The 25,310-nt window shown below is 40.1% G+C and overlaps 1 protein-coding gene across 2 annotated transcripts; it reads left to right on the top strand.

Annotated features, from left to right (window-relative positions):
• Positions 1-1,619: 1,619 nt before the first annotated feature.
• cables1 (Cdk5 and Abl enzyme substrate 1) lies at positions 1,620-24,636 on the top strand. 2 transcript variants are annotated; one of them, XM_044218226.1, is made up of 10 exons: positions 1,620-2,390; positions 10,027-10,098; positions 10,248-10,340; positions 11,515-11,592; positions 14,823-14,928; positions 15,918-16,074; positions 16,239-16,342; positions 19,273-19,379; positions 19,546-19,753; positions 22,814-24,636. In XM_044218226.1, the coding sequence occupies exons 1-10, from the start codon at positions 1,801-1,803 to the stop codon at positions 22,952-22,954; spliced, it is 1,656 nt and encodes a 551-aa protein (XP_044074161.1). In that variant the 5' UTR covers positions 1,620-1,800; the 3' UTR covers positions 22,955-24,636. The 2 variants fall into 2 exon arrangements, with proteins under 2 accessions (XP_044074161.1, XP_044074162.1); XM_044218227.1 differs by lacking the exon at positions 11,515-11,592 and having other exon boundaries at positions 1,627-2,390.
• Positions 24,637-25,310: the final 674 nt, after the last annotated feature.

Below are 25,310 nucleotides of genomic sequence, written 5' to 3'. Positions count from 1 at the left end.
TTGGACAAACATTGCTGAGAGATGGCAGGGAGCAACTTGTCAAAGCAGGCAACTGCTCGGCCCTGTGGCCCCAGACCCCCGGCTGTCCCCAAAGCCTGAGGTTTGCTGTCTGTCAGTTTGTGGTATTTTGATTTGATTGGAAATTACTTCATTTTCACCACTGAATTATTATGTCAGGTCGGTCCTGCATTGTTATCTAAGCATTTATGCAGTCCTGTGGCCCCATGTCAAAATCTAGTTCTAAGACTTTCATTAATTTAGTTTACATTGTGCTCACATGGTGTCTAAACCTAAATAAAGTTGTGTTTGTTCATATTAACACAAACTGACGCACATTAACCTGATATATTTTTCAGCATTGGAGCACTGGTTGTTTTCTGGATCTGGAATGAAGAAGCTGCCGTGTGTGTTCTGCTGCTTGCCCTGTACTTATAATAATAAACTTTATTTATATAGCACTTTTCTTAACAAGGTTACAAAGTGCTTTACAGAAAGAAAAAGCAGATAGAAACAAAAACTAATAAAAACAACACAGGGATCATAAAACACTGGGGGGTTAAAATAAAAGTTTAAACTAATTTAAATGGCAAGAGTGGGATGATAAAACCCAGCAACAAATTAAATATTCATCAATGCTTTCCAATAAAAGAACATTTTAAGAAGGGATTGAAAAGACGGTAGACTTTTCAATGTCAGATGTAGACTACTTGGGGGGAACACGGAAACAGAGTACATAACAGGGGTCAACAGGAGTCATTTTTGTTCTCCCAGCCCCCCTAATCCGACCATGGCAGGGAGTGTTTACCATCAATTTCTTTCAAGACCTGAGAGGGCAGAATAGGGCAAACAACAGCATTTGTCTTGTTTCCTTTTTTTCATGTCCATTTGAATTTTACCAAACAAAGTTGTGATAATTTGGGGAGTGTGCAGGATTCCCCATAATGCTGTGAATTTCCCCTTCTGGAGATCAGTAAAGACTTATCTTAAATTTGAGGAACATATATAAGCCTATTCAATACATTAATACATCCTCAATTAAATGGCCACATTTTACAATGCATTTCTTGAGCTCTTCGTCAGAACGTGCTGGTTATGGCCCTGCATAAGCTACTGCGGCTGTCACCCAAAAACCACTAGATGGCACATTTAATGGGGTTACGGCCAAAAACAGCACACGCAGTGCATGTCAAGCAGACAGATGGCGCAATTGCTGCAGATATGCTGACTTGTACAGTTCAGAAAATGATCTATTTTCTCAAAACAAACAGAGCCGGGCCCCATTCTGTCAGCAACCATTGATCATTGTGCATATAACTGCGCCTTGTGCCGATTGAGGAAGCAGCAAGCAGCTCTTTCGCCATGCTTGAGTGAAATTTGTAATGCAGAAAGCTGCTCTCAAAGTTAATCATGTTTTGTAGGAATGTGTTATCCAAACTGATAGAAAAGATGGAAAATGTTGCTTACGGACTAAAATTGTGCAGGTCAGACTGATTTAGAGAGGCCGTGATCAGTTTGTGTAATTTTGGCATGCCATGTCAGAGAAGCGAGTGTTGGCTTCAGCAGTCAGGAAAAGCTAAAAAAAACAAAAACCCGCATGTATTCCTGACAGCCCATTGGTCCAAATTTTCCCTGTGCTGCCACAATACTGCACACACGTGACCTCCCTGTTTTCACCCAGTTAAACGCATGTACTTAAAAGACAGACCACTACCATGCACCGACACAAGCACGATTAACACAGTATTAATGTCAGCAAGGTAAGACCGCTGGTACGGGGACTCGGATCGCTGGAAGTGGACCATGGCGGCTGCCACGAGCAGCAACACATCCACGCTACAGATCAAGCACTCCAGTATCGAGCATACACGGAAACGCATAGACCCGAGGAGGAGGCAAGCGGCGCTGTCTTTTCTCAGCAACATTTCTCTAGATGGTCGACCCGTGCAAGACGATGCAGACAATCGAAACGAAGAGGATAACTCGCCTGAAGCTAGGACTAGACAGAGCCTGGTTTCTCCAGAGCGCTCGTCGTACGGGGCTGCTGGCGCCGCCGGAGCTGCTGCTGCTGCTGCTGCTGCGGCGTCGGCGGCGGCGGCGACCACGGCCGCCCAGGCGCTCGCTTTTGCAAACCAGGCTCTCCTCGCCAGCAGTCGGGCCAGTTTTGGGATGGGTCCCGCAGCTGCCCCAACGAGTACAGACACGGAGGGCGACGCTTTCGCGCCCTCGACGTTCAGCTCGCCTTTCTCCGCGGTCCCAGTCTCGACTAGAGGGAGGCTGCAGACGTACACTCAGGGAATCCTACCTGCCCCTTACTCCAGGCAAACCTCCCAGAACTACTCCCTGGAGGGCGGCCAGATAGCCAACTCTGCGATAGAGCTGCAGAGGTCAAGGTAACTGTGTGAACAACGATTTTACTGAACTGTCTGGTGTTTGGGAACATGCTGTACAGTGTGGTTGGTGTAACGATGCAGGATCTGCACTGTCAGACCATTAAACTGTACACTGATGTCATGATGACAAGCAAACAAAACATTAACCATGCCCCCACCCCCACCCCCAACCAATCTATAAAGCGTGTTACTGCAAGCATGCATACTGACTGCTCCAGTCAGTCCTCATGTATGTTTGGTAAAATCAGTCCTGCAGACAACTGTATATATTTCATTTGTTTTCAAAATCTTGTTGCATAACTAAGATGCCACTGACAAACCATCCATTGGATTTTATTTTGTTGTGTGTATATATTACATATCACCACCAGGCTACAGCAGCAGCCAGATTATAGTTTAATTTGTTAAAGGTTAGTAGATTAGCAGGATTCCTTGTGCATTTCACAATTTGGCAAATCTGTTATTAATTCATTGTCTTCCTTTGTCAAATTTGCTAGACCTCAAATTATTTTTAGCAAATATCATTCCATAACCTGGTACACACCTGCTGTCTCTTTCTCTGTAAACATCCTGTAACTCTACACCCCTGTTCAACTACATATACAACTGGGGCTTGCTGCTCCATGTGGATGTCTTTTTATTTGCCCTCTTTGTTCACTTCATCTTAACATTGGAGGTACAAGGAGAGTTTGGAGGGTCACACCTCACAGCAGGACAGCTGTCAGTAACAGTCGTCTCATGGTCCTCTCAATGTCAGAACCTGCTGTCAAATCTTCTGCTCTGCTTCCCATTCAGAGCCCCTCTCATACCAAAATCCTCTCCTCCCTCTGGTGCCTCTGCCAGAGTTCTCAGGAAGCTCTGCTTCATGTTGAAACATTCAATAGGCATTTAGTTTCCCTTCCTGACCTCATGGAAATTGCACTGCCAACCTAACAGCTTCCGAAAGTCTTAATCTGTACTTTTTGATAGTGAAAGAAGTGTATTAAATAAGTTATATAACACTCAAGACTCCATTAATAATTTTTAAATGCACTCTGTATTTTCTGAGAGACCATTTATAGTTTACTGACGCTCAAAAAGTACAGGGAATGAACAACACAAAAAACGCCTTATAATGAAGCACAATCTAGTACAACACCATTAACTACAGCTTCAAAAATAAACAGAGTTGAAGCGATACACAGGCTCAAAATAATCTCACAACAAAGTCCTTTTTTAGTAGCTGTTCTGGAGTTTTACAATCATATCACACAATCTCCCTCAACAGATGGTGTTTGCCCAGTTATGGTCATTTCATGTCCCAGTCATGGAATTGTAGATGTTTAAATTTCCATTTTCCTGAGCACTTTAAGGACCTCCTGTTCATGTTGGCTGAAAAGTCGAGATAGAAAGTTCATTCTGGACAGCAATTGACAGAACAGTCTCTCCATAAAATCCATTATGAGCTGTTCTCGGGCTTCAATTTTTGAACAAACATGGACGAGAAGTCCTTAAAGTGCTCATAAAAATGGAAATTTGAAAATCTACAATTGAGATCATGTGATACGATCGAAAGCTCCAGAACTAATACTAAATGGACCTTGTGGTAAGATTTTTCTGTCAACTGCTGTTTTCAAGGTCAAGAATGAACTTTCAGTCTTAAAGTGAAAATTGTTTGGTTCAAATAGGTATACATGGTGGTAATGAATAGTGTCGAGTTGTATGCATGTGGTTTTGAATTGCATTAAATTGTATCTCACAAAAATACGTCACTGGATACATTTAAATGCTCTACTGCCACCACACTTTGGGCAGATAATGTATCTATTTAATTCAAAGGAAGCCAAACTTCATAAATGTTAAACACAAGCAGCTCTGCAAGAACTGAATAAAATACAGTCAGAAATTGGCAAAATTATGATTTAATCATAAATTGTATGCTCAGAACATTCTCTGCCAGCTTTTAGCACTTGTCAGTTTTCGATACTTTGTGCTATGGACACATTTCAGTTGGTACCAAAAAAGCACTGAGGTTTAATACGCACCCCTAGCCACAGTGTTGCATATCTGACATCTCATTTCTACACAGCCGCTGTGTTGCTCAGTCAGTATATACAGTATAAAGTTGTTAAACCCTGACTGTACCCTGCTTTTGGAATGTGCTTGGAGGATGTCCACACAAAATGAATTCTAATGTTGATAAGTAAGCAACCTGCTGATGGAGCACGGCCATATTCCACCGGCGCGCAGACAGACAAGCTTTCTGCACAGTGGCTGGTTTGTTTTCTGAGGGCAGCTGGTGGAAACGTGTCCAGAGGTCCCTGGCTGGGAGAGGCAGGATGCCCAGGCTTTCTGAGAAACAGCCTGGCTCTCTGCTCTGTATTTTCTGTCCCCCACTTCCTCTCCCAGGAGACACTCTCCCCTCAGACTTTTATCCTGCAGTCCTGCTCCCATTCAGGAAGTCGCAGAGCCTCTGATGTTCCGCCAAAATAGACTTTCTGAAGCCAAAGCTGCTTTAGACCATATCCTCATCAGAATCTAATGCATGAAAATGATGGATGATTTCATATTCAGCTTTCCTTCCACTCCTCAGCATCCATCATGAATCAGCATGCCAAGAGCTGTGCTTTAAATATAGCACACCTATCACCATCTGGCCTTGTCTGCCTTAGGTATAGAGCTATCTTCATTTCATCCTTTCCTCCCTAAAACATGGGCAGGTTAAGTCTTCTTTTAGTTACTTTCCCATCACCATTAGGTAGTGCAGAATCATGTACTTTACAGGATTTTAACATGATTCTTTTTTAGCATGAGGCAGCAGAGGCTGTGGCTGGAAAACAAGCAGCACAAGCCATTATAATGGTCCTGTGGAGTTTTGTGTGATTGGGTCACATACTTCTGGTTATGAGGTTGATTGTTGTTCGCTGAGGTCATGGTTGGCATAATGACAGGATTATATAAGAATGCTTCATTTTCCTTCAGAGTCTCTGAGCTGTCAACAAACACTCTGAAAAGCCCATAAGATGTGTCAAGTAGAAGACAAGACTAACAAAGGTCAGCATGTGTATACTTCATGTATCCAGAGTTAAATTTACACATTAGGACTTGTTCTGACCCTGCACAGCTGACAGTACCATATATTGCTGTTCTACACACCAGAACCATTTTATTTCTTTTTCTGTTTCTTTAACTTCCTTTTTGCCCATTTTATTTTTCAAATCTGCTGATACATCCCATTTGTACTCCTGTTGTGTTTGAGGATCAGAGAGGCTGAACTAATCTGACTGGATTTTTGTTTTTAAAAATCTGAATAATCACATTTCCGTTTGCCTGGGCTGTATTTGTGTGAAGAAGCACAGAACATTACATTTATTTCCACTCAGCGACTCTCTGACAAAATGGAAGACTATGTCCTGTGGCAAGCTGCCAATAGGGCGTACGTGTGAAACTGTTTAATCTCCACATCTAAATAGTCCACTTGAGTTTTATAGCTTCATTGGATGGCACCACTGGGCAGGATTATCAATAGCTTTCTGAAATTTTCATTGCAAGAGGATGGCATTGTGTCTGCAGTAGAAATAGCTCTATGCTTCATGGGTTGCATTTATGAAACATGCTTGAACAAAATCACTTGAGGCAACAATAGCAGGATTTGTGTCTGAGATACTGAGGGATGCTTGTTGTTGCTCCTTTGCCACTGATTTATACTGGCTTCTTTCAAGCTTCGGACCGGGCCTTGTTAATGTCAAACTGGGTAGAAACTGTTCTAACCCTGGTTGTTAGAGTTGTGTCTGATTAAATGAGTGGCCTGGCCTGTGCTATGGTTTCCAGGATGGGTACCGGCCTGGAAAACATCTTTTGTATTAAAAACACGTCCTGGTGCTGCTGTACATCTACAGTGCCAGGATCAAAGTCCTCACAGTTCATTTGTGTCCTCGTGAACTGGAAACATGCCCATGGGCCAACTGGTCAATGATTTTTGAAAAACAGTAACAATTCACTGAGACTTGGACTGGAAAAATGAATGCTGTCGAGACAGAATTGAGACAAATGGCTACAATAAGGGGTTATTTGGCACGGTTGGGGATACAGTGTAACACTCTTTGCAGAGTTAAAGGACAATACTCATGCCTAAATGTATGTTGAGCTCTTTTGGTGGCTGTAATCATTTCTCTTGTCCATAGCTGTAAAATGATCAGTCCATCATCACTGTAAGAGATGGGACAATAGACAATACAATCTATATTCTTCCTTTCCTGCAAAAATTCAGCCAAAGTTCATGAGTCTTCAGCAGTCTTAAGTTAGTGAAATCAAGTGGGTAGCTTCCAAGGTTGCAAGCATTTTAGTGTGAAATTTCATCTTTGTGTTACTATCCCTCCACTGAAGCTCTGCAAGAAAACACTGTCTGGGGACCCAGAGAGGGAATTTGTACAAAAACACAGTAACTTTGGAAGATACACACTTGATTTGTCTAAATCAGACTGCTGGAGCCTTATATTAGCTTTGGCTGAAGTTTATGGGAATTCTTGGGTGTCTGTAAAAAAAATATTATAAAGAGTATGGTCTAGACCTGCTCTATAGGAAAAGTGCAGAGAAACGTTAGCATCCATTTGGAATAGTGTCTCTGGCCACCTGGTGAAGTTAAGTCCAGTATTCACTCTCCTTTTAGCTCTGTTTTGATCTCCACCAACTCCTGAGAAAAGTATCTCGCTCTTCAGATGCTAAATGCTCCACTATGTGAACCAACTAGATGAAACTTTGTTTCTGTTGTTTCTGGCCGGGCTGGAAGCGCACAGTGGGTCTATCAGGGTTGTGTTTTTTTGCTTTTTCAAAACAGCTGCCTGCTGCTTGCCTGATATCATCAGACAGAATTGTCAACTCTTTACACTCCATTACCATCTTTAGTCTGACGCCACTCTAACTGATTTCCGTGGGGGAAGCGGATTTGATTTTCCCTAACCAATCACTAGAGACCAACGTATCTGCCTGACTCTAACGTCATTTTAAGTCGACACTGATGCGTAGCCTGCCAACATACTGGTTTTGCCGGGGTTTTAAGAGTAGAGCGAAGTAAAAACAAACTGCTTACTTTTAATCTATCTAGAACAGCCTCGATAGCAGCGTCTATCTTGTCTATAGCGGTCACCATTGTTATTACTCCTCCTTGGTTCCAGCGCACAGCTTGACAATGCTTGACAATAGCTTTAGTTCCGCCCGTGCGGCTGATTGGCTAATCGTTAGTCCCCCTGCCGCACTCATTGGATCGCTCGCTTTTTCAGCCGAGAAACTGCTGTTTCGTGTCATAATGCCAGACTAGAATCAGTCAACTTGATGGAGTGGGCGGATTCAAAGGTCTGGACCCAGGCAAGCCTGCTGCATCTAGTGAGAGTGAACCGAAACAGTAAAGTTGCTGGCCATAAAACCAAAACAAAAAGCTGAAAAAATCTTGAACGCTCTGTAGAGGTAAGGAGAACTGCAGTGTCAGGTGATAATTCTCTGTGGGTTTGTTACTACGAGCGACACCTTTCATATTACACATAGTCATTTGATCCATGGTTCATATAAAAATATTGATTAGTGCAGCTTTAAGCTTAGCCTTCAGATAGAATTGCTTAATTTTAGTGGGTTTTGGATTAAAGACTAAGACAAGGTTCTTTTACTTTCTCATTAGCTAAAAATAGTGTTATGTTCCATGCCGACGTCTCATTTCACCTCTAAATACATCAAAATACGGAAGCATGACACCTTGGAAATGTTTTCTTATTACCTAAATTGTTCCAAAAGCTTAATTGAACATAAATTAGTTAGGAATGACGTAATGCACCATCAGAGAAACTAGAAGCCTTGTCCTCTTAGACTGCCTGTAACCTCAGATCCTTATCCAGCCAATCAATCTCTCAGGGTTGTCACTGGAGAAGGATGATGTAAGACCATAAATTATATGATCCCACTCATCTGACCTTCAGGCAGAGGTCACGCCCCTTCATTTTGACCCTTTCAACTCTCACAAGCAGAGACAGTGTGGATGTCAGCTGCCCATTGTTCTGATCATTTGGACTAAAAAATGTACTGTTCAGGCCCTCGGTTTCTTGTCTGCTCATCTTATCTTCCCCTGTCTCCTCCTGTATACAGTGTTCACTCAGCGTGTGTTGGTTTAAAGCCTGGGAGATTCTCAAGGACAGAGTCATCTTTTGTCAATCTGTCCTCTTGCTCTGTCGTTTATTAACCAGCCACTCTGCTTTACACTCCGCTGTCTCGCCCTTTGGCTGAAATGCTCAGTGAAGAGGGGGTGGGTCAGGTCAAGTGTCATTAGCTTGCCTTGCCCGGTCTGCAGCATTACAACACATTTTGAATTGTGAAAAGAATTAGATAGTCCAAGATGATATACAGTATGCATGGTGTGAACATGTCATTTGTTCTCATCCTCTTGGCTTTGCTGAGTAGTAAGACTCTGCTGCAGATTTATTTAGTTCTTGATGACAGATCGACCCTTTGGGAGAATGTGTCAAGTTTTTGTTATATGACCACTAATGTGTTAATTTCCACTATTTTTTAAATGTGGCCACTTTGTGAGGCTGACTAATGAGTTGGATTATGTTGTTATTCTGGTGCTAAACATGCAGTTACAACCTAATTTTGGAACAGCTCAGGCATACTTAGCTATCACATGTGGGTTTGTTTCTTAAATTGGCAGCCGATCATGTAAAAGCGGTCCAGCAGAATTAGCCTGTTGAGTCGTGAGACTAAAGTGTGAAATAAAGGCCATCTGTGACAAAATGTGTTACACAAAGTGCTTGCAGAGCCAGCTCGTTATCCTCTTAGCAGCTCTGATCCTGGAAAATTCTCTGATCTGCGCAAGATTGGGGAGTGATCACTGACCACACAGGCACACATTGGTGTTGATGGATGATCATAACTCTTAATTTAACATTGATGCATAGAGGAACTTTACGTATTTGGGTTAAAGGGGTTAAACATGCTTGTTTTCCTCAAACTAAGGTATCAAAAAAGGAATTGTTTTGCTATCATACCGAAAAACCTGGGTATCGTATTGGCACAAATGTCGAACATTTTCAAACAATACCCAGCCCTACTTATAACCAGCAAATTGTTTATCATTGGATGAAAATGAGTGATAGGTATCTTCCATGCTCAGTTTCTCAGTAGTTGTGTAAAAGTACAGTCAGGTGGATAGTGGCTTTATCCACTATACACATTGATTGACACGTTGATTTGCACTAAGTAGGTAAATGGAGTATATGGTTAAAATTATCTGCACTGTTTGTGAATGCTGATACCTTGTTTCATTCTAAAAGCTAGACTGACTTCAATTTGTGAGGAAAATGGATGGACTTTCAGTGCCCACTCTTGCCATTTCAGGTAGTGCTTTGGAATTCACTTTGATTTAGCGCTTTGCCTTTTAATCAAATTGCTTTGCAGGGCCATGTGCCCATGTGTTTGGCCAAAAAGAATATCACGAAAAGGATTATCATGATGATTATTATTATTATTATTATTATTATTATTTTATTATAATAATAGAGAGTTATTTCTTCTAAAAGCTGTTTTTAGAGAAGGACAGTTGGTCGTGTGTTTGGTGTGACGATGTTTCTTCATATCCCCTAACGTCAAACCTTCCCTCTGTCTGCCTTCCCAGACGAAGACTCATCTCTCAGCGCTCTTCACTTGAAACACTGGAGGACATTGAGGAGAATGCTCCTCTACGCAGGTAGTAAACTGCAAAACCGTTCTTATTCACATTGTCTTCTACTGTATTTTGTGTGTCTAAACTAAGAAATTCAGCTCAGTGTAATGTATCCCACTGGCACAGTTTCTCTGTTTTTGAGGTACTGATGTTTTGTTTGTTTTACATCTTAGATGTCGAACCCTATCGGGTTCACCCCGACCAAAGACCTTCAAGAAGATCCACTTCATAAAGAACATGAGGCAACATGATATGCGCAATGGAAGGTATGAAGGCAAACAACGCCATCCCTTAGTCAATACAAGTCCTCAGTGCCCCAGTCAATGAACTGCAGTTTGGATGTTTCTCACATTTCAAGCCACATCGTAGGCAAGCAGGCCTGGCCCATTCACTGCATTTCATTCTGACTTCTAAATGAAATGTAATTGATTGAGAACCCTGTCCATTTACACAGAGTTTAATCTGATTGAATTTTATTTTAATATTTATGTTAAAAAGTTTGGAATCGCACCATGAAATCACTCTGACTACTTAAAGCTAAATCACATATCATTGTGTCAGTTTACACAATCATGTATTCAGCACAGCAAATCCCTAAATATAAAAAAAAAAATTGGAACAGTGGCGTTCATTTTAATATTTTACTGGGTGTGCAGAATGTAACCACAGTGACGGTTGTTTAATCTAAGGCCAGAGACCTACAAAGTGTTTCTGGGTAATACTGCTCTGGTGATTTTTATCATTATCAATGTTACATTCTTTGGACTTGAAATCTAAATCAGTTGTGTTTTGTGGGGCAGAGTCTAGTTCTGGTGTGTACTGGTGTAGATGTATTTGTTAATCTTAAGTTCTATTATTTAGCATTTAGTTGATGAGAAGAAGCAGATCTGTGTGCAAGTTAGTACAGTATCTCTTATTTAGACAATCAGGGTACCATCTTGATAAGTTCCACTTGTTAAATTAAGTCAGTTGTTGTTCCTCATATCCAGACCCATGACTCACGTTGTTTATGTCCTTATGCTGATTTGGCCGAGTAGTGAGATTCATGTGTCTGTGAGTTGCAGCTATTAAAAGAAGCAATTTTGAGGTTGTTGTAGTGTCACGAAAACTCTGTGCTGTTGACATCTGGTGAGTGGGAAACATCTCTGATTGGATACTGTATGCATGTTTAAACAAGTACAAGGCAATTTAGTTTAAAAATAGCATATGTTAAAAGTTATCAATAAAATACGATCTTGTATCAAAAATGCATCATTGTTGCCTCCAAACCACTGACTACTTGCTACATGTGCTACAATACTACAAAACAACACACACTCATACTGAAGTTTCAGCTCATCCTCTTCATTCTTATTTTTACTGCACACTCTCTCCAACTTTAACCTGTGGATCTTGTCAGATAGATATTGATTAGCTTGTTTACTATTTTTGTTTTTATAGGATAGTCCTTATCAGTGGCAGAAGATCCTTCTATAGTGTATTTTCTGTCCTGCCCTATCGAGATTGTAGCCAAGCAGGGTATGTATCCTACAGCATGCTGAACTTTGTAACTTCCTCCAGCCTGTGCTCCCTCTTTCCCTTTGTTTTTTCATCCCTCTTTTTCTGTGGATGTACTCTCCTTTGATTGGTGCATTGCTAAGGGTTGGTTTTGGTGGATGCATTTTTACCATTAACGTTTAATGAATAATAAACAGTGGGCTGAAATGGCCTTCAAAGGCTTCATTTCATATATACCTAGACTATATTGTAGCCCAATGCTTGTTGCTTGTATTGCTTTTCCCATAATGGCTCCGGTGGCTATTGGGCACTCATCCTTTTTGTTAAAGTCAACCCATTTCTGTCTGTTGCAACTGTCGCTGGCTTTGCTGTTTAGCATTTAAGATTCCCAGGGTTCCTGCTCTTCTTAGATTTCGAATCTTTAGCCCTTAAATCATTTTCATGTGTTGTCTTTGGTCTAATTATCCACAATGCTGGCAGACTGGAGTTTCTGTTGCCTGCACTGCACACAGTCATGACAGTTTGTAATTAACCCTTTTTGTTTATTCTTTGCATTGGTGTAGAGTTTACATATTACATTACATGTTTTGGTGCTAAAGCAGAAAACATCTCTGGCTTATCTGTAGACAACGCTTGTTTCATTTTTTTTTTTTGTTTTTTTTTTTTTTTTGTTTAAGCATTGCAAGGCCCTATGTAATGTGAACCCACCTGGCTTGCATGGGGATAGCTCTGATACGGCCTTGGTTTCTGACACCCCCCAGTCACATGAAACGATGTGTTTTGGAGGAAGTAAAAGAGAAAGGGGACAGATAAACACCAGAGAATACAATGCACAGAAAGAAAAGCTCCACACCGGGGCTTAAGTGCATAAAAGGCTCAATCCATTTGTGGAATTTCCTAAGCCAGCCAATCAGTGCAAGGTCAGGGGTTAATAAACCCCCAGGGCTATCCAATATGCACATTTGACTGCTCATTGCTGCTAATTGACAGTTTACAGTCAGACTTTGGCTGGCTCAGTTAAGTGTTGTAACTGCAAAACATTTTATTAGACTGCCGGGCACAAACGGCTGATTGCATGTCAATTTTTCTATTTCTTTCTTCTGTATCTCTGTCCTTACTATAACTACTGCCCCAGGAACAAAAATTGCCAAATTTTGCACAGCAGCCAGGTATGGTCCCAAAAAACATATGGGGACATAATGAGGACAATTCTCCTACATTTACATCAGTAAATAATTTAATACAAAGGAATGGTTTGACATTCTGGGAAATACACTTATTTGCTTTTTTGCCAAGAGTTAAATGGAAAAAAAGATTGATACCACTTTCGTCTTTCGACTCTGGCTTTTCTATGTGGACTTTGCATGTTCTCCCTGTGTTGGCATGGGTTTCCTTATATACTTCAGTTCCTCAGACCCTAACAGACATGCATGTTAGGCAATGCTCCTGGCATTGGAGATCAGCTCAAGTTGGCTTCCGGGGTAAAAAGGTAGCTAGAACAAATTTCCTCACATGGATTAATAAAGTATAACTTAGTTATGTTCATAGGTTTAGTGTAATGGGTGGAGTTTGGGCAAGACTGTGGTGGAATATTATTACAAGCTAATCAACCCAACCCTAAACTGTTTATGTGAGCTGTAAAGTATTTGGTAGTAAAGTAGTCAGCAGGGGCCAAGATGCTTTATTCATTTTAGTCATTCTAGATTTGGAAACACGCAGGGCATGATAGCACTTTGCATACATTATAACACTACTAACATACAGATGTTTGAAGCCAGTGATTCCTATTCATGCATGTTATTAAGTAATGTCAGCTTTTCTTGATTTCCTTTCATTGCTCCTTATTCTCAGCAGATTGAATCTCAGCAGTTTATTTTCTGGATTGCTTTCATAGAAAAGCTCTCTCCCTAGAAAGCTTTCTGTCTCTTATGTTTCTCCCTTTTTATTCAATCTCCACTGTTCTGTGAGACGTCTCCTGCCTGGGGATCTCCATGTCTATGATGCATCTGTCAACATTGTGTACTGATGTGCTTGTCTTCCCAGATAACACTGTTTTCATTATAACAGATTGGCCCCACATATCATCAAAACACTGGGAGAGTCATGTGAATGCCCTCTGTGTCATTTCTACTGTGTCACTTCTATTGATCTGGTCATCATTTTAAACAGAAAGCAAGACTGAGCTAGGGAAGATAAGGGAGGAGTAAAAATATAAGACAGTGTTAAGATTTAATGTCTGCAGTTTTACGAAATGTAAATGTAAGGCTGAAATTAATATTACACAAACACAGGTGGATATTTGGCTATCTTTGTGTTCTTGACATTTCACTGCTATACATTTCAGCACATAATATTTCTCTGTTTTTAGTTAGGAACTATGAGTGTCTATTCTGCCTTTGTTTTCAGCATTTTAATTTTCACAAATAAAATGTTTTTTAATCACAAATCTTAAATTGCTGGAAAGAATTGGAGTCTTCGGCTTGCCATTACCTCTTTGGTATCATTTATTCAGTATGGCAGAGTGTGAATAAAGTGGACAGCAGGCATGTAATCTTTTTTGTCAGTGCACACAGTCATTAGCCTCTACTGGCAGTGACCTAAAATCATCAAGTGAAGTTAAATCATAGCGGTAACAAATGTTTACTTTAATTAGTATATTTTACTATTTAGTTTGCTGCTGTGGTTTTATCTCCATATCCAAACATTGAAATGCCAATTAAATATGACTTAATGGGCACATAATCTTTAATTTTGCATGTGATTGCCCCAGTCGACTGTACATTCCCAGCAGCAGACATTAAATACAGAAATATTTGGCCAACACAAAATGTGTTCAGTCGAGGGCTCTCCTCTGTTTACTCCACTGACACACTTTACTCTCCAGTCGTCTGTTTTCTACTTCAGCATTTGACCTGACCATATTTGCCACAGCAGTATGGCATTTCAGGCACACGTGAGGCAGCAGCTGAATCTGAAGTGACTGCTAGAACAAAACTGTACTCTCCTCCATCCTTCCTCCCAAAGGTGCTCTTTATTTCTCATTGCCCTCAGATGTACCCAAAGACATGGGCAATTACAGAAACTAGGCCAGCTGATGAGCGCAGATCGATATAGGGCCTATCTGTGAGGTAGAGATATGCAGGTGAGCTAGAACAGGCCTCAGCAAGAAGGTTAAGGAAAGGGATAGGAATTAGAAGAAGCTGTAGGATGGTTTGTAGGGTGAAAGCTCTAAAGGGTATTGTGCTCATTAGGGATGTAAAGCTGGAAGGAGGTCGTCAGCGGCACCCGTCAGGAGGCGTCAGTGCCAAGGAGATGGTGATCGGGCTGGAGGGAGTGGAGTTAGGAGCTGATGGAAAGGTGAGAAGCCAGCAGAAGTATGCTGTGTGGAGGGGGAATATAATCCTTTTATCATTATTGATAACAAGATGAATATGACAACATACTTACTGTGACTAATCAAAATAAATATTTTTAAATGACCAGTTCACACAAAAGAGAGAACAAAAAAATATTGTAATGGTGTATAATTTTCTAATTGGTCTTTAGTGGGTAAAATTAGATGTTATTGTGATTATGCTTGCTGCAACATAAAGAGTATAATTAGTAGTATGTGTATATGAGTCTCGATTTACTCTCATTCAGTCTTGGGGAAGCTCTTAAATTAACAATGGTACCATTTACTCTACACATGAAAAAACAAAGTTACAGCAAGGCTATTACTGAGAAGAACTAGGATAACTATATTAACTATTTAATAAGGAACTGCTCTATTTGCTCAATCAAAGCTCACCAATGCTTGAATTTTGAAGGAAAATTAGCTAGTTCACTAGCTTATTTGCTACGCAGACAAGAATGGTACTAAGCTAGCTAGTCAGCCAAATTATTTGCCTTTATATACTAAACTGTTTAGCTTAAACATTGCACTGGGTTTTTGATCAATTAAAAAAATAAACTTGGAAGACTTGTGTTTCATATGTAGTGTTCAATAAGGTAATTCCCACAAATCAACACAGTTTTTAGCATATTTGAACCAGGCAATAGGCATTTTTCCAAGCAGCATTTTGACATGCCATAGCAGGAAACCCCCTGGTGCAATTAATCACATGATTAATAACTGCATTCCATTTAGGAGTCAAGTCAGTTCCAGGCTCCTGTTATTGTGCATGCTGGCTCATTGGTATGATATACTGGGACACTTAATGAAACGGAGCCATCGCTAATGTCAGTGGAACCACCTGTGCTTTTCCTGCTTTGACAAAATGCTGCTGGTTGAACAGGTGTTATATAAGAGCAGACATTTTTAGGCTCTTGTGAAACAGAAATTATAACAACACTTGTGTCTGCAGACTGTGTCCTACACCCAGTTCCTGTATCCCACTAATGTGCTGGGTGGTCGAAGAAACACCATTGACTCCACCTCGTCCTTCTCTCAGTCTCGTAACGCCAGCCATAGAAGCCTCAGTTTGGGCCGAGCCAACAGCAACCAGAGCAGCTTAGACACAGGTTAGTCGACTGCCAACAAGTACTGAACTTTTTCATTATGAATGTTGTGTATTCCTCACCCTCAGATGTATTTTTTTATTATCCAGTATATTTTCATTGGAAAAGATATAGTGCAAATGTTAACTTCTGGCTCAACCTCTGTTGCTGTGTTTTGCTCGTGGCAGGGAATGATTTGGGGGACTTTCGCGAGTACGACCCCAATCTGCTGGATGACCCGCAGTGGCCTTGTGGAAAGCACAAGAGAGTCCTCATCTTCCCCTCCTACATGGTGAGAAAGTAATCTAGCCAACACATCATCACCACCAGCAACAACAATAACAACAGTAGCAACTGCAGCCTTGTCCTCTTGAGAGCTGGATGGAAAGGTTGTTTTCATTCAGGACATAATTCGCTGAAACAGATCCACCTCTGTTTTGACATATTTTGTTGAAATGTCCTGCAATGTCTCACTGTTAATGCTTTTTTCAATGGTTATCTTTGTCATGATGGACCTTTTGTGCTCAGTTTTCCCCCCACAAGAACAATAACACTCCGGAAAGATTTCTCTGCCTCGACAGTTTCTTCCTAAAAAAAGAAATCCGCCTGAATTTTATCAGCTGTTTTTGAAAAGGAGCCAAGAGGATGTGTCAGACGGTTTTAATCAGTAAGGTCACTGGCCAAGACTCTCTCCCACCTTCTGGGACCTGAATGAATACACATACTTTATCCCAGTGTAGTGGGCAGGAGCTATTAAACAGCCACTTCACCAGAGCAACAGATAGTGTAGTATTTGCATCACTCTCGCACTTTTTCTGGAAAAGAACGGATGTTTTATCGTGGTTGGAAAAAGAAAAACAAACCTGACTAGACTCCCTCCTCATTCTTTCCTGGGTTCTATTTTTGTTACGGAGACTGGCCAAATACACAACAAGGATTGACATAGTTAAAATGTTCAAGGCCAGATTATGTGTTTTGTTTTTTTTTGTTTTTTTCTCTTCCTCCAATTACAAATCTCAGCGTTTCACAACAATGGCTATTGTGTTTACTACAGGAATGGAACCAGTAAATTCTCGGCATTTCATTGGTTGAACACAGGCTGCTTAGAAAACATGACTCTCTAACTGAACTTTCAAGTTCATGCTGGGGATAATAATAGCTTTTTTATACTCTGCATGCAATTGAGGAAACTTGTATGACCTAGAATATGAATATGAAGCAAAGAAAACATCACTTTAGTCATTTTAAATGTGACTTTTAAAAAAGCAGGTTTGGTGGCTTTTAGATTTGTGTAATCATATCCTCACAGTAGAAACATGGAATAATGAAATGTTTTTATGTGGTGACATAAGTTTGTGTGAGGCATGGTCATAGTGGACTATATTTTCTGTCATGCAAAGTCAGTGCTGTTCTGCATAATGTTCATTTCTTAGGGCTATGACCATTGATAAGCATTCGTTCTCCTTCACAATTTATGATCAGTAGCATGGTGTTCAGGGTGGATGCCATTATTCACACTCCATGCGGCGCCTGCAATACCATACATGCATATTAAGAGCCATCCCTACATTTTTAGCACCACTGCATAGTGTGTCCTTACTTAATCGCTTCTACGCAGTGGAGACTTTTATTATACAGAAGGATAATTCCATTTTTTTGGTCTTACTTCTGTACATCTGGCATCTTTTCTATCAGCAAGGAAAACCCGTAATCACAGCAACAACTAATGATTTATTTTATTGTCGATTAATCTGCAGATTATTTTCTCAACTAATCATTTTGTCTATAAATGTCAAAATAGTGAAAAATGCGAATAATTTTCTAGAGCCCAAGGTGAGACATTCAAAGAGCTCTGAACAACAGTCCAAAACCCAAAGATATTTTATTTACTGTCATATGTGACAAAGAACAGCAGCAAATCCTCACATATTTGACGTTGGAACCTGCAAATGTTTGGCACCATTGCTTGAAAAATGACTGAAATGATAAATTGAGTTGCCAGTTCACTTTCTTTCAATTGACTACTGTTTAATCGACTAATGGTTTTAGCTCTACACCAGTGTCATTGCTCAGATCTGGGTACACAGCGACAATGCTACGATCAGATGGTTTGTAAACAATCCTACACTTAGTTATTATTTTATTAAGATTATATTAAGATTGTATTATTGTTTTAGGTGTACTTTCAGTGAAATTTGGAGACAACACAAACAAAACAATTAAAAAAAATATTTATCACAGTCAAATCGCAGTTCAATCACTTGCATTAGGAGTATGCATGAGTTTGGCTGAGATAAAAAAGCAGGATATAAGGAGCAGGAAGAGAAAATAAATAAATACAACGAGCCAGATAAAGTGGTTTAGATAATTGGGTTTAAGTGTTGGAGGTCAAACTAGAAGTGAGTGCAGCCATAGTGTTGGTAATAATGCCACATGCACAGCTACAGCAAGTATGGTAGGTCAAAGTTGAACCAAGAAGTTGGTCTGTAAACTGTAATGGGAATGTTATTACTAAGAGGAATGATTGCCAAAGCTACAAAAATAAAACCTATGTTTTAATAAATCAGAAATAGCCTGCATATCTAGCAGTAAAGATTTCTTTTGGCTTGAGAACATCTTAAATTTAAGTTGTGGATTCAACAATTCAAAGTGTTAGAAATGCACTTTGTTCTTCAGGGATCTTATTCTAAGCCCCAACTCTCATTATTCTGCCGTAATGTGATTCACCCTCCTGGTACTCCAAGCATGTTATAACAAGCACTAAGGATTGTTTAATAGAAGCCAGGTGAAGGCATGGAAAGGTCGATTAGCAAAATGCTTCGTTTCCACTAGGTTTTTAAAGGAAAAGGCTGGCAATAATCTTTTTCTTATCAGCAACAAATCCTATGAAAAGACCAAAACCAACAATGTGTTGGTCCATCTCTCAATATTTTTCAACATCCAATGTATAATCTATACGAAGCTTCGGATACACACAGTAAGATATGTGTTAGTAAGATCAATCCATTGTTGGTTCTAGTCTTTTCATGGGATTTGTTGACAATAAGAAAAAAAAATGGAATATCACCAGACTTATCCTTTAAGTGACATGGGTAACACCAGCTCTCTGTAAGGCCTTATTGTGAGACATTGGAATCCAACACTAGTGTGTGAGGATCCAGTCACCTCGCTCAGTGCTGAAAGTGTGGTCACTGTGACACCACCAGTGGTTTTTCTTTTCAGACTACGGTCATTGAATACGTCAAACCCTCTGACCTCAAGAAGGACATGAACGAAACCTTCAAGGAGAAATTCCCCCACATAAGGCTTACACTCAGCAAGATTAGGAGGTAAAACAGACAGAAATGTATAGACTGTGTCATATTAAGCACGTTTCCTTTAAAATAAAGATTTAACTTTACCATGACCTGTTTTATTTCTCTTCTTTAACCTCAACTTTATTTCCCCCTTTCTCTCTTTTCCTTCCTCATTCTCTCCTTTTTCACCTCCCTGCAGCTTGAAAAGGGAGATAAGAAAGTTGGCCCAGGATGAATGTGGTTATGAGGAACCGACAGTAGCCATGGCTTTCGTCTACTTTGAGAAACTCGTTCTTCAAGGCAAACTAAACAAGCAGAATCGTAAACTCTGTGCTGGAGCTTGTGTCCTTCTGGCAGCCAAGATTGGTGGTGATCTCAAGAAACATGAGGTCAAGCTCCTGATAGATGTAAGTTTCCTCACTCACACATTCAAAAATCATAACTTTGTGCCTCGATCATACTTGGATGACTTGTGTCCTCTCATCATACCACATTAACGGGTCATTTCACTCAAATCAAAGTCAACAAATCAAACATGGTGAAAACTGTCCGCAGTGAAGTCTGTGGATTATTCTGACCAACCAGGATGTTGTTTAGCAAAAGAATTATTTTTTTTTTTTTTAAATGTAATTTTTCAATGCTGTGAGCACCACAAACAAATTTCCACTGGGGGTGGTGGCAGACGTCTTAACAGCAGATAAATCAAAACATGACAAGCTCAAACCAAAACTATATGCATGACTAGACACCACTAGAGGTAAGTGAGGAAATATGGTTGTGATAATTTGGGTAAACTGACCCTTTAAGTGACAGGCTTCCACGCTCAAATATAAGATTTTGCTGACATTGCTTTCAGATATTAAAAACCAGGTATACAGTTGTATGCAAAAGTTTAGGAACCCCTGACAATTTCCATGATTTTCATTTATAAATATTTGGGTGTTTGGATCAGCAATTTCATTTTGATCTATCAAATAACTGAAGGACACAGTAATATTTCAGTAGTGAAATGAGATTTATTGGATTAACAGAAAATGTGTAATATGCATCAAAACGAAATTAGACAGGTGCATAAATTTGGGCACCCCAACAGAAAAATCACATCAATATTTAGTAGAGCCTCCTTTAGCAGAAATAACAGCCTCTAGACCCTTCCTATAGCCTGTAATGAGTGTCTGGATTCTGGATGAATGTATTTTGGACCATTCCTCCTTACAAAACATCTCCAGTTCAGTTAGGTTTGATGGTTGCCGAGCATGGACAGCCCGCTTCAAATCACCCCACAGATGTTCAATGATATTCAGGTCTGGGGACTGGGATGGCCATTCCAGAACATTGTACTTGTTCCTCTGCATAAAGGCCAGAGTAGATTTTGAGCAGTGTTTTGGGTCGTTGTCTTGTTGAAATATCCAGCCCCGGCGTAACTTCAACTTTGTGACTGATTCCTCAACATTATTCTCAAGAATCTGCTGATATTGAGTGGAATCCATGCGACCCTCAACTTTAACCAGATTCCCAGTACCGGCACTGGCCACACAACCCCACAGCATGATGGAGCCTCCACCAAATTTTACTGTGGGTAGCAAGTGTTTTTCTTGGAACCTTGTGTTCTTTTGCCGCCATGCACAACGCCCCTTGTTATAACCAAATAACTCAATCTTTGTTTCATCAGTCCACAGCACCTTATTCCAAAATGAAGCTGGCTTGTCCAAATGTGTGTTTGCATACCTCAAGCGACTCCGTTTGTGGCGTGTGTGCAGAAAAGGCTTCTTTCGCATCACTCTCCCATACAGCTTCTCCTTGTGCAAAGTGCGCTGAATTGTTGAACGATGCACAGTGACACCATCTGCAGCAAGTTGATGTTGTAGGTCTTTGGAGGTGGTCTGTGGGCTGTTTTTGACCGTTCCACCATCCTTCGCCTTTGCCTCTCAATATTTTATGTGGCCTGCCACTTCTGGCCTTAACAAGAACTGTGCCTGTGGTCCTCCATTTCCTCACTGTGTTCCTCACAGTGGACCATGACAGCTTATATTTCTGCGATAACTTTTTGTAGCCTCCCCCTAAACCATAATGTAGAACAATCTTTTTTTTCAGGTCATTTGAGAGTTGTTTTGAGGCCCCCATGTTGCCACTCTTCAGAGGAGAGTCAAAGAGAACAACAACTTTCAATTGGCCACCTTAAATACCTTTTCTCATGATTGGATGCACCTGTCTATGAAGTTCAAGGCTTAATGAGCTCACCAAACCAATTGTGTGTTCCAATTAATCAGTGCTAAGTAGTTACAGGTATTCAAATCAACAAAATGACAAGGGTGCCCAAATTTATGCACCTGTCTAATTTCGTTTTGATGCATATTGCACATTTTCTGTTAATCCAATAAACCTCATTTCACTACTGAAATATTACTGTGTCCTTCAGTTATTTGATAGATCAAAATGAAATTGCTGATCCAAACACCCAAATATTTATAAATGAAAATCATGGAAATTGTCAGGGGTTCCTAAACTTTTGCATACAACTGTAGAGGTTACCAGGTATACCTGTTGATTAGGAATTTTAAGTAGACGGGACACAGTGAAGCCATCATGCACAAAAGACTAAATTCAGAAAATGGAAAGAGTATTGCAGTCACAGTGTGAAATAAAGTGTTGACATAACCTTTCAATATTATAGTGCACATGCGCCAACATGCATGCTGCCTGTTGCCGTTGCTCCATCTCGTCGTCTTACTTTTTCCAACTTTTAGCTTTCCTTTTTCTTCTGCAGCAAGGTGAGAACCACTGGAGGTCAGAAAAACAAATCAGATTTTCAGGGGGTGTTAAGTTACTCTTTAAAAACAGATTGGTCAAAAATGATGCACCAGATGTTGAGATAACCAAATCTTTTGTTTCCAATAAGGACCAAAAACTTGGGCTCCTAAAATTCCCATAACAATAGTGTCTTTCCTTACACCCCCCCTGCCAAGTAAATGCCCATTTTTCATACATCATGATTTTAGAAAGCTCCCTCCAGAGCCACTGAAGACATTATAAATATTTATTCACAGGCTGAGTAGTACTTCTTATGAAGAGTAAATCGATTTTGTATGTGTAAAATCAGTGGAGTGCCCCTTTAGTGAAAGCTCTTAGAGTGGCAAATTAGCTTATGGTTACATTTCTGCAGAACCGGCAAAAACAACAAATTTAGTTTTGTGTTAGTAAAATCATAACATTTCACCTCTGCTACCATTTTGTTGTTGGCTTGTAGAGTATGATGATTGCATCAACAGTAGGTTTGTCAACCATCCAAACATACATCTCCTCTTGTCCAAATCTGCTGTGAGGCAGAGCAGGGCCAGCCCTGTAATGCTGGTTAAAAATAAGCAGGTTTGGTTATGATTCATTGAGAAGCAATTAGAAATGCAGCATTGCATGTATCTAATGTTTAATCTTAACTCTCAATTTTTTAATTTATTTTTTTCTGGCAGAAACTGGAAGAGAGGTTCAGAGTGAACCGCAGAGAGCTGATAGCCTTCGAGTTCCCTGTCCTGGTGGCGTTAGAGTTCAACCTGCATCTGCCAGAACACGAGATCATGCCCCACTACAGACGCCTGCTGCAGACCTCCTAGCATTATTGACCGATCAGGAGGACAACAAACCAGGTTCTCTTCCTGATCCTCTGCTTCCCACGGTATCCATCCTCCCACCACCTCTCCTCGTCCCCGTGTGACAGCTCTAAGGTACCGCTGGCTGTCACTCAACTGCAGTTGTTCATCAGCACGCTCCTTCCTCTCAGAGACCTGAAATCAGCCAAAGGGACACACATTTCTAAAACTCTTCTCCATTGTTTAACTTCTACATTCATCATCACTAAGTCTTCTGAAAGAAAGGATTAAACCGTCTGCAAACAAGTAGTTTGCATGTTTTGACGTCTTCATCTTCATTTTGTATATTTTAGACCTCTTGTTGATTAAGAGAGCTTTTTTCATTTGAATCTGATGGTGAACTTTTTTTCTCAGTGAAAGCAACCAATGATTGTAATATTTTTATCATCTCCTTTCATTAATCTCCTTCTTGTAAACTTTGGTATGATTGGTTGCCTCCTGACCTGCGTAAAATTTAAACAAAAGCCTTTTAAGTGGCTGGTTTTGGCTGGACTTTAATTCCTCAGAGTGACTCATCTTTTCGCAAGTCATCGTCTTAAAAGTGCACTTTTTGAATATTTCAAGACGGGGACATTTTTTCAGACCTTTAATCAGCTTGGGAACTAACCCTGAAAAATAAGCTGTGTTCATAAGCACCACACACAAGTCATTTGAATGGACCTTTTGAATTGTTTTTCTCTCTTTTATGGTTTATTCACAATTTTCTAGCCACAACTATCCGCATGAATAGTAATGATTGATAGTACACAGGTACTTGCAGACAAGATGGGACTTCCTATTTTCACTGAAGTATTCTATTCATTTTCTACCAGTCAAATGCTTGCTATGGACTTATGGAGACCAGAACCACTTTTATCGGTGTGGAGTTTCCTGTGCTCTATGTTAGAGTGTATTGCTAGCACATTTACAGTGCGATAATGGGGTCAGGAAGGTAGTTTTGAAGAGCTGTTCATGAGTGCAAAAATGCCATTAAGCAGTGATCGGGATTAGAAGCAGAGTGACAGCCGGGTGCTCTAGTGTTGAGAGAAAATGTCCGTCACCTGCTGAAATATCCTTAAGCAAGACACTGAGGCCCTCCAGGCTTCAGGGACACTTCTCTTTAGCTGGCCTGACCTCTGACCTCTCTGAGGAGGAGAAAAACCTAAACTGGGTTCAATGATGAATCAAGATTTGCATATAACTTGAATCAACATTTGTGGATTTGAAATCTAAGATGTTTAAAAAAAAAAAAACAGTGAAAATTAACAACCTTACAAATGTGACCAATTTTACAAGTATTATTCCATTTATTTGGCATGTATCTCAACTTGATTTTCTTTTTTTATTACCTTGAAATTGTCTCACACAGTACCACAGTATTCAGAGGCCACCAAATCAGGAACGTACAGTATGGCCCACATGAAAAAATGGTATTTAATGCTGCTCTAAGTATTAATGGTATTTGAGTTGAAATGATCAACATTAAGCCAAATTGTATGAGAAAAGCATGGATTATGCTGATTTTAAGGTGAAAAAATACTTTCTGTTTTGCAAGCTCAAAGATTTCATGGTAAGATGCACACTAAATACTCTGAGGAAAGACTCATGGGCGAAATTTAATACCTGTGTATGTTTGTAAATAAATTGCTTTGCTTGTTCAATCAAAACAAGACTAACATGTTTTTGCTTCACCTGAATCTAGCGTGCACTGAGTGAACAGAAATCACTGGACTGTTCTTAAATTTAAAGGACTAGTGTGTAACATTTAGGAGGAACTATTGGCAGAAATGGAAAATAATATTTATAAGTATGTTTTCATTAGTGTGTAATGACCTGAAAATAATTTTCATTACCTTAGAATAAGCTGTTGTCATCTACAGTGGGAGCGGGTACCCTTCCACGGAGGCCACCATGTTGCACTGCCATGTTTCTACAGTAGCCCAGAACAGACGAACCAAACACTGGCTCTAGATAGGGCTGTTAGCGTTTTGCTTGAGTTTCAGGACCACCGTAGTTTCTCCTACACGCTTGGAAGGGGAGGGTGATTGCTAGATGCCACTAAATCCTACACATTGGACCTTTTTAAGTGAATCTCTTTCTCAGGGTATGTTCAGACATAAACCGAAGTGAATTTTTGTCTGAGGTCACTGTGCAGATTTTAGCTGTATGCTAGCTAGCAAGTTACTCATTGAATATTAATGACTAAGCAATAGTTAAAATCAAAGTTTGGTTAAAAAATAAATAAATAAATAAATACCGTTTGAGTTTATTTCTCAAAAACTGAGTTAAACTGCTTTATCAGAACTGTGTGGGTGTGGTTTGTTTGATAACAGCAAACAAC

This window comes from Siniperca chuatsi, linkage group LG13, assembly GCF_020085105.1.
Source record: "Siniperca chuatsi isolate FFG_IHB_CAS linkage group LG13, ASM2008510v1, whole genome shotgun sequence".
In the NCBI taxonomy this organism is placed as follows: domain Eukaryota; kingdom Metazoa; phylum Chordata; class Actinopteri; order Centrarchiformes; family Sinipercidae; genus Siniperca; species Siniperca chuatsi.
Note: the sequence above shows the minus strand (reverse complement) of the source record. Positions and strands in the feature narration are given on the sequence as shown.